The sequence below is a fragment of the Amblyomma maculatum genome, chromosome 4 (assembly GCF_055883805.1).
Source record: "Amblyomma maculatum isolate TAMU_Amacu chromosome 4, ASM5588380v1, whole genome shotgun sequence".
Classification (NCBI taxonomy): domain Eukaryota; kingdom Metazoa; phylum Arthropoda; class Arachnida; order Ixodida; family Ixodidae; genus Amblyomma; species Amblyomma maculatum.
The window spans coordinates 110,295,038-110,307,537 of record NC_139347.1 but is presented as its reverse complement, the minus strand read 5'-3'; the positions used below and the strand labels follow the sequence as shown (position 1 = coordinate 110,307,537).

The 12,500-nt window shown below is 43.7% G+C and overlaps 1 protein-coding gene across 1 annotated transcript in view; it reads left to right on the top strand.

Annotated features, from left to right (window-relative positions):
- The window catches only part of LOC146191940 (cell adhesion molecule Dscam1-like), a 135,966-nt gene extending 124,629 nt beyond the window's left edge, over positions 1-11,337 (top strand). The window contains exons 23-28 of the mRNA XM_084600405.1: positions 1,615-1,911; positions 4,471-4,644; positions 5,681-5,833; positions 7,663-7,805; positions 9,176-9,239; positions 10,433-11,337. Coding sequence (XP_084456531.1) covers positions 1,615-1,911; positions 4,471-4,644; positions 5,681-5,833; positions 7,663-7,805; positions 9,176-9,239; positions 10,433-10,590 — 989 coding nt within the window. The 3' untranslated portion in view covers positions 10,591-11,337. The remainder of the gene's footprint in view (positions 1-1,614; positions 1,912-4,470; positions 4,645-5,680; positions 5,834-7,662; positions 7,806-9,175; positions 9,240-10,432) is intronic.
- The last annotated feature ends 1,163 nt before the right edge of the window (positions 11,338-12,500 follow it).

Sequence of the window (12,500 nt, the reverse complement as noted above, 5' to 3'; positions counted from 1 at the left end):
CATAGCAAACTGGGAGCTCCTCAACTCCATAGCTCAGTCGCATCTGTGAGGACAGCCATTGTTGAGCTCCCGATGCGGATACTAGGTCGGTAACATGCACAGCAGATACTCGTGTACCGGTGCTCTTGCCTGAATCGCCGCCAGCACTGCATTTGCTACAACGGTATCACTAACGGAGCTCTATGAGGCATCAGATTTCCCCTTTTTAGCATCTATTTGTCAGGTTATGCTGGTTTGCGAAAACGATTCGAACCGGCGACTTATGCACATACATCCCATTGTATACTGTGCCGTAAAGACGTATTTAACACCTTGCGAAAGCGTAGGTTACTCTGTCAATATTTAACCCCAAAGTAAAACCTTCAAGCTCTGCCAAACAGTCCTTTCACGTGTCTCAGTCGGTTTAAGCGGAGTGATACACCGGTAATTTGTTTCTTTCACGTGGAATGTTTCGTGTTTTTTGCATCATAACCTACTAGCGCAATCTATAGGCGTCTTCCTATTTCCTTCACATACGTTATTGTCTTTCTCAGGAGACATTTCCTCAAAGAATGCATACTCGATGGTCGGCTTTGCGATTTTTTCCAGTACGTACAGTCTTTACAGGATTTGAATACTCATTCTCAAACCCCCGCTGAAGAGGTTGATAGAAAGTTGTAGTGATTGATTGATTGATTGATTTGTGGGGTTTAACGTCCCAAAGCGACTCAGGCTATGAGAGACGCCGTAGTGGAGGGCTCCGGAAATTTAGACTACCTGGGGTTCTTTAACGTGCACTGACATCGCACAGCACACGGGCGCCTTGCTGTTCTCCTCCAGCGAAAAGCGGCCGCCGAGGCCGGGATTCCTCGTATGTGGTTATTCATTATATATTCATAACGAAGGAAAAGGTGTTTGCCAGCCCCGGTATCTGCTATCTGATATCTGAAGCATCTGAACTGGGACGGCGGAAATAAAGGGATAGTGAGGAAGCGGTAGACGAAGTCAAATATTTGTGCGATAGGGAGAAAGGAGAGGTTAGGTAAAAATAAAAAAGTAAATATATACACTATGGCACAATGTACAGTATTTTGCTAGAGGCCCACCCGCAGATGTCATAGGTCACTGAGCACTCGGCACATCGAGCGGGCGTCCGCAATTGCTCCAATTGCAAAGGCACGACCCGCGCGCTTGCTGCGTTCATGTCACTGTTACAACGCACGTGCGCGGCACACTACAAAATTGACGGCCGACGTGGGGCGGTCAGCCGTTATCGTCCGGAATAGCACACGCGGAGCGTTCGGTCGCAGCGCGCGCTTTTTGGCGAGGTGAAAGAGGCGGCGGGACATCAAGCCCGCCTGTGTGATGTATTCACACAGGCTCACATGTGTTTGCTCGCGTACGCGCGCACTGCCCGGCGGCCACAGGAGCACAGCTACTCTCTCCGGGATTACCCCTTTGGCTCTGTAATCCGCAAGCAGCTCGCGGCGTGCTTCGTCTAGCGCGGCGCATTGCAGTAGAAAATGTTCGAGGGTCCGAAGAACCTTTTCTGCAGCACTACTTGTCATGAAAGCTATAAGCGCACTTAAATTGAGAGCGCAAATTGGTTTCGTTGACTTTTTCTTAATGACGTAGCTCCCATTTCGCCGCCTCTGGACAAGTTTATCACGACCAACGCGACCAGCGCCACCTTGCACTTGGGCGCATGGTCTACCGGCGGCTGCCCCGTGACTCGCTTCACCATCCAGTATCGTCTGAAGTTCCACCCGGCCTGGCTGCCACTGGCCGACGCATTGAGCCCACGCCGGCGGCAGTACGTGCTCGCTGACCTGGCGCCCGGACGCCGGTACCAGGTGCAGGTGGTAGCCCACAGCGAAGCAGGTGCCACTCAGGCCGACTTTGAGTTCCACACGCCCGCTATCTCCGCCGCAGGTAGCCAATTCAATCCTATCGACGGAGTTTTCTAAAAATTACATTGAAGAAATTACCTTGAATTAAAGTAATATTTTGCGCTACGATTTATAACGCGTGTCGGTCATTGGTGGTGTACCGTGTGCACTGTGCTCAAAATACAAGTGCAGTACCCAGAAAAGAAAACACTGACAATGATAGTGATCACATTTTTGACCATGGCATGTGTGGCGCTTCGAAAGTAATATGAGTAACGCGTCATTTGTTCTTTTTGTAATGGAATACACTATCGGGAGTCATCCTAGAACTTATTTCTTCGTGTGCTATTTCTTCCTCGAAGATCTTGACCTGAATGAAGTTGCATTTTGGCAGTAGTTTTTCGTCACCAAGTACATGTCAAACAGTGCATCTTTGCTAGTGAATCAAACGCCATGTTAAGTGCACGCCGAATCGAGATGAAAAGCGATAGCGATGTAATTGATTTGTATATAAATCGAAACCATTTTCAAGTGCTTTCTACCGGTGAGGATATTTGTAGAGATAATAAAAGGGAAAACAGCTAACAACGAAATGTGCTTAGATATAAGGAAATAAGTTTTGGAGTTATAGCTATATCGGTGAAAAGACAATGAACTTATATCCAAAGTAAAATGCTAGCCGAGAACAGTGCTGCAATACATTCCAAGAGGCAGAATCATTTCTGGAGATTATTTTCTAAGCTTTTTATTTGCATCTCTTCAAGGCCTATCCCCTCATAATATTCACAATAACTTATAAATCTTATCATTAGGTCATTAGTGCAAATTGCTGCCGAGTGCAGAGCAACTTGTGACTAATGCGAGAGCTCATATGTGTTGAAGACAGGTGAGATGCTGAGTCTAAAACACTGGCGGCCTCCGCGATTAGGGTCTAAAGCATGGTTTTTAAACCGCCCCGAATGCCACTTTGCCCAATATCGGAGGCAATGCTTAAGCGTATTGAATGTCGCTATATGTGGAGTGCATCGATTTGTTGAAACATGTGCACTCTGCAAGACTGATTCAGGCAGGATGCTTGGTACGGTCAGAGTAGGCCCTTTTTTAAGCGCAAGCTTATACAGCTCGTTTGGTTCAAAATCTGTCGGCATAGTAGTAATACTTTTAATATGATAGTTGTAGTGCTAGTCAGAATCACGTGTCGCAAATAATCGGGCCTTTGTAAAAAGCCGTATCATGGTAATTCATGGTTCTAGTGACTGATAATTGATTTCTGTGTGATAGGCGATGACGTACGTGTTCATGAAATCATTGGAATCGCTAGATTAATTAAAGAAAAGAAAAATTGGAGCGGGTACCTTGGACCACTAAGTAGCGCTGAGACGAAATCATTTATAGCGCGGTGGTGGTCTTCATTTATTCATTAATTGGAGGAATCCGCGTTCCTGTGATGGGTGTGGAATCAGTGGGCCGCTTGAGAGCCATCCGACTCGCTCACTCGACTGCAACGACACGACTGGCGACTGAGCGCCGTCGCAGCGGGTACTTGCTCCGTCGGCCGGTGCAGGAGACGTCGCTATTGCTACGGGCAGCTGCGCATGCGCTTCGGCGCCGCTCCCTATCGCTGAGGAGCGACGAGGATGTGCGCCATTGCAGGGGAGGGTCACAGCTGGCGCTGTTACAGCCTTTGGACGTAACGGACCGCCAGTCACCGCGAGTATGAGCACTTAAGGGCTGTCGACTTAGAAAATGCGCAAATGCGGGATGAAAGGTGCAAACTTCTCCAAATAACAAGGCAATGGTTGATGACGCTAAGTGAATAATTTAGAGTAATCAATCTTTAATTGTTTGAAACAATCACAAAACGAAGAAAGGTTAAATACTCGCAATGAAAAGACAACTCTTGATGTTGCTAATTTAAAAAATTAAACTGTAACTGGTGAATTAATTCTTTGTAATATTCTTTGGAAGAAATGAAAACATGTTCAACAATATCAAACTGTTCAGAATGAAAATCCAATTATTACTGATGCTAGAAACCTGTGTAAAAAAATATAGAATATAAAGTATTAAATTAACAAAAATAATAATTAGGAAATTGAAAAATAGATTGTCCGTTTGCGTGAAACGCTACCGCGCCATGCCCTTAACAAAGAACTTCAGTGCCGCTAACTTGCTGGAAACGCTCATGAGAGAAAGCTACGCCGGTCTTTCACACTCCTCCCTTCACGTATTTAAGAACTATATGAATATTTTAGAATATATTCGATTGATTTAGAATTATTTTTAGCTTGCATAATTGCCTCTTCTTGCGAACTGAAGATATTATTATTTTTTTCAATTGTTCGAACTTATCGAACATTTCGACGCATTAGTTCCACTACACTCGTGAATTACACGTGATGCACCAAAACCGAACATTACAGTTGCTAAAATATTCAGTATTTCGCCTTTCCTGAAAACTTTGAGGGCTATACTCTAGGGCATCTAGAAGTTAAAGCGTGCTGCATATCTCTCTGATGACATTAACTTTGTGAATAATGCCGTAAGTTGGAATCCTCTCGTTTTATTAAGTGAGTGGTATTCGTGCAAACGTATGACGCAGTGGCTACGTTGGTTCCGACGGCGATTCAAGACAAGGCAGCTTTGCCTATGCACAAGAACGCGGCGGTCATCGCTCCTTTGGCGATATCTGCCATACTGGTCGTCATTGCCATCCTCACCGTGTACATCTGCCTGAGGCGAAACAGTTCACGTTGCAGCAGCCCCACTGCTAATGGTGAGCTAATAACATATTTAGATGTATTGGTATGGATTTGTCAGTACTCTTATATTTGCAATGTTACGGCTAATAACGACATTATGGTGGCTAAAGGTTGATACCATGAATATTCGGACGTGCGGCTTTTGCGATACTAACAAAAATTACCGTAAAATGTGAGAGTATGGGAATAAGTACCATATTCTTACCATTCTATTCTACCATCTTATTACAGTTACCGGGTGTTCTTTACATCAAAATTTATAGAAACTGTGCGTTGTAGCAGCAAGTATTGAGCTAGAGGGGATGTGTTCCATGCCGAAGCAATGGGTAAGAAATTGAACACAGAATCAGCGACTATAACTGCCGCGCTTGCTTATTGGCTCAGTTAGATGTACGGAGAAAGAATTATTCCGCTATACGGACACATTTCGAAAGTGCGAGGATACATATATTTTTAAAGTTTATTGATGCTTTGTTAATCCTAAGGCGGAAATTCAGCGCATGACTTCGATGACAGTGACTATGCGCAGAAACACACTACTTGTGAAAAATGAAACAATGTTCCCATGATTCTTTGAGGTCACGATGATGGTTAAGTAGCTTCTTATAAGCCCGGATAGCTTCCTTACCATCATTGTCGATGGCCCGAGTCATTAGTCTTTCGTCGTATTCCGTGTCATGATTGTAGCACAAGTGTTGGTAATGGTACGAAAAGCTATTTATGTACGCACTGGTCTTCATACTGGAGCGAAATTTGCTACTATTTAATGTTTGTCAGAAAAATACAACTTTTTAGAGCAGCAAATACAAGATCCGAGTTTTCCAGCTTTGAAAGAGTGAAAGTGTTGATTCTCCTCTGGTACCTAGTGCACTTCCTTACGGTGATGCCCCGCTGCCCCTATAAGTGGACAATCTGGACGACTGTCAAACCATCTAACGTCCTGCCCCAGGTTCGGGCTTTCATTATAAGGACTAATTTGCTGCTTGTTGTATATTAATTGATTAGAATGTACTTGTCTGTAACAACATTTTGAGGTTTCAGCGGGGCCAGGAGGCCCGCATCCAAGGAAGTTGTATCTGGACGACGCGGTGATCCTTTCGGAGTTCAACCAGAAGGAAGGAACCCTCAAGGATACGCTGTCGCGGTCGTCGTACTATGCCTCACCAGCCCAGATGCCGTTCCCTGTAGCCTCCAAAAATGAGAGTGAGTCACAAGCTAAGCCTTTGTTTATGTGAGAAAATTCAAGGGTGTAAAATCTATGAGAGCACGGAAGTATCTGCACTGGAATGTTGCTGCTCAGCGCTGCTGCTGCTGATGCTGCTGCTTTTGCGAAACCAAACGATTCGGCAAACTTTCTTTACTTTTGTGTCTTATCACGCCGACTGGTGAATTCAATCGACACTATACGCTCGCGGACTTCGCCCATATTCGACGAGATGGCGCATGGCTATGGCGTGTCTACCTAGGGTAAATGAAAGATCGTTATTTATGATTTAGATTAAAAATATCTAAAAAAAGGCAGTCCACTATATATTAAACTATACACTGATAATTCTGTGCTTCAATCTGAAATGAAAGATGTGCCAGTTCAGACCATAACAAAAGAAGCTTTCATGACCATCAGTTTCAAAAACCGTCTGTATGAAAATCGCTTGCAAGAGAAATTCCTTGACAATCCAGTCTTCTCATAAAAATAATATTCTTTCTGCAGTTTCACGCTACAAACATTTATAATCTTGGATTACCAAGAACCTTGACTGAACTGAAAACAAGAATGAAGTTGTTAAACGTTAAAAATTGTAAAGTTTATTTTCTTAGTCGCGTTGACGTTCTCCTCACCTCGATTACGGATCCAGCTCTCAAATCAATCGTCCATACGATATTTGAAGTTACGGTGATAATTTGGGATACATTCACCAAAAAACATCTATAATATTTAGAAAATACAAAAAGACTAGTCGTTTTTATAGTATATCTAGGAACGTTCATCTGTAATTGAACTTCTGAACAGAATTGGTTTAATATCATATACGAAAGAAATCGCGTTTCTTGACACAAGTTCTTAGTGGTCGACGATCATTTCGATAATAATCTTCAAGTGGTTACACTATAAGGCAATGACCCAGCAATTATAGGCAGCGTAATAACTGCTTTAAATATTCATTGTTCCCACGAAGATTATCTAAGTGGGGTCTCCTCACTAACGACGAAGTCCTGTAGCAAAACCTGACGTCATGCATTGTATTCTTCAGTATTCGGTAATGTTTTCCATTGTCTTACATTTCAAGTTGCCACTTTGTAGTAACATGATCGTCTTGTTGCTTTTAGGGGTTAGTTTTATTTTATTTACGTCTTTAATTTGTGGTTGTTAATAGGCCGTAAACTTTTGTGCATTCGATCGGTATTCTATTGCTGTGTTGCTTCGCTCAACCTTTTTATTGCTGCAACATTTTGTAGGGAATCACTCATTTGTGGCCACTGCGCTGGCTGTTATTTCCAAAATATTTGTACTTACCTCTATAACTCCTGTGCAAAGATTTCTTTCCTGGATGACAGTGTAAATAAGTAAATATTTATGTAAACACGGAACGTGATGAAGACGAAGATGCTTTTTATTTGTGCACAGCGCAAGACCGTACTGCATTTTAAAACGAGCAAGGATTGGCTGCACCGATAGTATAGTGCTCACATGCGTGGGCCAGAAAAGCTGATCTTAGTGTTTTCGCCCGGAATTGAAGCGCAGTCGCGGCAGTGTTTCTATTTCCTAAGTGTCAGTTCGTGCAGGTACGCTCGTCGGGCACACTGTGATGACAGCATCTGTCAACTCACTCTAGCGCTGCCGCTCATGAAACAAGAAAGGCTTTCAACTAAAAAACAGCTCTGATTTCATAGTAAGAAAAAAAACACATGGGTGTGTGTGTCTTCCAGTTGTCGTTGTCAAAGTCGCGCTGTTCTTAAATAACATACAATCTGACCAGCCATTATTTCTATCTAAATTGTTTTTTGTGTCTGTGGCGACTGAACCATTGCAGAGCAAATGCAAGAACAGCAGAGTTGCGATGCATACGCTGAGACGGAAACAACTTACTGCGAGCAGCCGCAGCCGGTAAGCCGGAAATCGACCTCGGAGCAATTCACGACGGTGGCGCCGCCTACGCAACTGTCTTTGACGCTGGTGAGCCGCTCATTTATCTCAGTGTATTGATGACAGCCTTACATCTTTGCTTTCTCAGACTACATTGAATGCGTGTTCATATGGGCATAAATCCAGCAAGCTCTAGAGATATTTCTGGAAGTTTGCAAGCACTAAGCACGTTAGAGCAAGATTTCGATAATAGAGCAAATTACAAGCGGGAAATCGTCTTTTCAGCGGCAGTTTCAAAGGAGTGACTGCTTTGAAAAAATTTGCATAAAGAACGTTTTAAAACCTTTTCAACGAATATGCGCAGAACTAGGCAAATGAACTGTTCTGCCCAGCTTATTCCAATTGCTGTGCTAATAAAACCTAGTCACCCCGAGACCCAATTAGATCCGCTCTTGATGGTCATCGTCGTGTTTAAAGATATTTTTTTCTGACGTCACTAGCTTGAATTAAAATTACGATTGGGCAGTTGATATCAGCATCTTCATTGAAAATTCAGGAATCTGAATCGAGTTTCAGTGGTTCGTGCAGCTTTCAAGCTACAAAAGTAATTACATATATCGCAAATATAGAGACGTAAAAGCAGTCTGCGGTTTCTTTTTATGAAGAAACTTAGATACAGAGCGCCGAGAGAGATATATAAAGTTGTTTGTTTGTTTTTTTTGAAGACAACCTTATCCAGCAAGGTTGCTCACTTATGTCGTGAGAACAAAAAAATTCATTGATATGTCTTTAAATAAATAAATGTTTCCTTTTATAATAAACCGCACTTCAATGTTTAAGCCATGATAAATAGTCTGGCTGCTGCTCTGTTTCTTTCGTCAATGCATCCAACCAGCGGTTGGGTACACGCCAGGAGCAATTTTGTTTCTTTGGCTTCATCAATATCACTATAAAAAACAAGGCCTTCATACATTCTGCGCCTTCCCACTCGGTTATGGCTCCAAACTCTCGCCCCTCGAGAAAGACAGCAGTGAAAAAATAGTTACCAACGAATATATCGTGCTACGGTGGTATGGGGCCTCATTTACTACAACGCCAACAGGAGTGTTAGGCCTGAATGAAGGATAATCTTTCGCTGTGTGTCGAAAAAGCGTTATAGTATGATTGCAGCCACCTGCTCAGGACAAGCACGCTGGTTAATTAAGACAATGCCTGTGCTGTCGACCGACGAATGCCTTCTTATCCCGGCTGCTTTCCCGCATCAATAAAGCTCACTCCTACTAGCGCGACAAAAAATGTCGCAGCGTATTCAGAAAGGCCAATATATATAAAGATGCCATGCCATGGGAGAGTGAGATGAGGAGAAGAAGGTTACAGAGGCGGTGCCTGGCGATAGGGCTCTCGTCGGGGCCAGTGCGCTCGCGGTCTCTAATTGCTATGCATGTCGGGTGTCATTTCAGACCAGCTGTCCCATTACTCCCCGGGCGACCCTGTCTAATGTGAGGACATCCGTCCGTGCCGCAGGTGAGCGCAGCATCCATTCATTAGTGTTACCATGGAGCCTATTTGCTTCCCGTGGTTCTTTCCTCTGCCTCAACCCTGTCATTCTCCGTTTGCTTGTCCTTGCCGTTTGGCCAACAGCTAATGAAAATTCCGTCCCTACGTATACTCGAGGGAATGCTCCAATTACGGCGGCTCTACTGGCACTGTCTTCAATAGAGCTGGCTTACTTACCTTGCCCTTTTGAGCAAGGCTAAATGCGTGTCTTCGAGGTTTGCAACACAACTTTTCTTCTGCACTTCTACTAATTAGAAGGCAATGCTTTCGGAATTCCGAGAAATAGTACGCGTTGGAGGACATTTCAAGGGAAGGAGTATTGGGTAATGCTTCGGTAAGAAAAAAGAGGAGGACCGATAAAAGTCACCAGTTCTCATGCCTCGACCCTTTCCCTCCATATGATCTGGCTTATGGAAGCCAGCGTGATGACTTGGAGATGACGCAGCTAGATTTCTTGCTAACTTGAGAACGAGATGCTGGCGATATAAGAGCTACGCAAATACGGTGTGTCAAATCACTTCCTTCTTGATTCAAAAAAGCGAAGCTACAGTCACAAAAGTGGGCCCAAAGGAAGAAATTAAGGAAGGGGTGCCGACATCCCTAACACACACACTCGACCAGTGGTGATGTAGAGGGTTATCCACTTCTAGCTTTAACATGGACGCTGCTTTCAAAGCAATATTGCGTCGCACGCAGACGCATATCAATGCAAAACGATGCAAGCACAGAGGGAGCCGGATGTGCTGCTTCACGTGGCCTGCCACTTAACGTTATTGGGCGGCCGGGTCAGACGTAATGAAGATTTGAAAGCAGGGACCTTGTTATAGCTAGAAGTGGACGGGGCTGTACAGTTATCTTTACATGGTCCAGCTGTACAACTGGAGTCAACCCGAGGACCACGAACAGACCAATTTTCACTTATACGTAAGCTTTGTGTATGTGTTATCCCACATGTGCACAGCTTACTGCTGCGGAATCTTCAGGCTGGCACTGTGCTGCCGTGTCCTGTATTAGGAAACACCTGCAAAATTATGCACCTCATAGAAACTGGACCGACTTGCAGAGTGAAACAACTACTGTTCCGATGAAATCTAGCTGCTGTTTTTACAGGACAAAAAGCGTTTTATTTCTTAGCTCATAATGTACTGCTTTTTTTACAGATGGGCGCATCAGCCACTCGGTCCTCCCTCAGGACAAGTACGGCGAGCAGTGTAGCAGAAACACGAGTCAATCAGGTGACAGCCTGGCGTACGACCGACATGCCTCATCGGGGACCATACGGAGGCCTCACATACGACGCTTCGAGTTCGCCAGCTAACGGATAGCACACTTGATCAACGCTGCCCCACTTACATCGCACTGGACTAAGTGACGTGAAACTGCTGTGTGAAAACTTGTGTGAAAACCGGCGAAAGGTGCCGGCTCCGTGCAGAACAACAAGAACTGCCAAGACGGCCCACTACCGGCGCAGATACCGCGTCCGATCAGACCAACTGCCAGTCTAGATCGATAGAACCATCTGTGTAGTCTCAAGGCTTATGATCGGCATTGTTCGGACCGAAAAATACGTGACCGTCTTTCTTTACTATCCTAACAGACCTAGAATTCTCAGTTTACTTAAATACTGGCCCCAATCTATGAACTGTGTTCTTTAAGAGTTGAAGAGAACGCTGAGCGCGAAACTCGCATTTTTTGTTCTCATTGCTTAAAAAACACCTAGATTCTACGTTGCGCATTGCTAGATATTGGCATTCGCTAAATATATACCATGGACCAATTCAACGCGTCCGTCAAGATGTCGCTGATGACAAAGACGTAGTTTCGTGCTCAGAGAGACATCAGTGAGCTGGTGCCGATAGCTGTTTTGTTGGAAGACACAAGTTCTCACCATCAAGATGCTGGATGGACTCGCATGGATGGGGGAGTGCTTCTTGTCTACTATGTGAGACGCATGGAGAGCAAAGCCATGTGCATCGCCAAACATGCCGATACCGTCAATGCCGAGTGATGGACGTTGCATTTTTAACAAAGTGATTCAGTCTGTTGTGAACTAAGAAATAAAAAAAAACCACTCGAGTATTTTATTTTTGTAATTAGGCGAAACGACAATGCACACAGGAGAAGAATACATGAAAATACGTCCTTTTTTTGCTTCCCGTTTTGAGTTGAGCTGAGGATTTACCATTCTTGAACATGGAACAGAAAAAAAAACTGCGGTGTCACAGTTTTCTTTGTGAGGCACAAATCAGAAGCCTTTTAATGAATCAGAAGTCAAAACTCTTGCGCTTAAAATCACTTTCGAGTCATTTGCGATGAATTTATTATCATTATTAGAGTTGATAAAAAAGCATAGCATCCATAAAAGCGATAATATCCTATCGAAGAGTGACGAGTGTCGCCATAAATGCTGTTCTGGCGCTGACTTCTTCGTTTGGAGCTGATGTGTTCTCGCTAATAGGTGCTGTACGGTGATGGCGAACAAAGCATGTTCGAAATTAGGTCTATATATATATATATATATATATATATATATATATATATATATATATATATATATATATATATATATATATATATAAACAGAAAGGAAAACCCGGAATCGCTTAAACAAAGGTCGTCAAGTATGGCAACGAACAAGCAGCAGTGCGTGTTATTTTGATGAGACGGAGCACTTCCGACCACAGTTCATGAAAGCAGCCGCTAAACAGGTTAGTGAGCGGTTTTTATGTGTGCATAAGAAAAAAACAGACACGAGAAGGAAGCACCATAAGCGTTGTAGTGTTTCCTTCTCGTCTCGATCTTTCATATGCGTTTGCGTTTTTTTTTATTATAAACCTTCACGAACTAGCCCAAACGTCTGCTTTGCTTTGTGTATACATCTTCTAGTGATAGTGCATACAACGGCAGCCTGCAGCGGTTCCATGAAATAGTAAAGATATCTAAACAGCGCAATGACGACAGAAATTATGTCAGCACCACCGTGTAGAAAAGACGCTATCGAGGTGGTTGGAAAGGAATGAAATACCTCTTTCCAGATTTACCGCCATCAGTTTCAAATTTTAGATTGTAAATTTAACTCTCACGCCACTCCTGCAATACAGGGGGTTGTCCCTTATGCATAGAATGGCATTTGGTCGGCAGTATTTTTAATATTAAATATGTTCGGGAAACTTGCCAAATTCGAACAGAAAAAGCCGGCTTTTTTTATCCTATGCGCCGGTCTCGAAT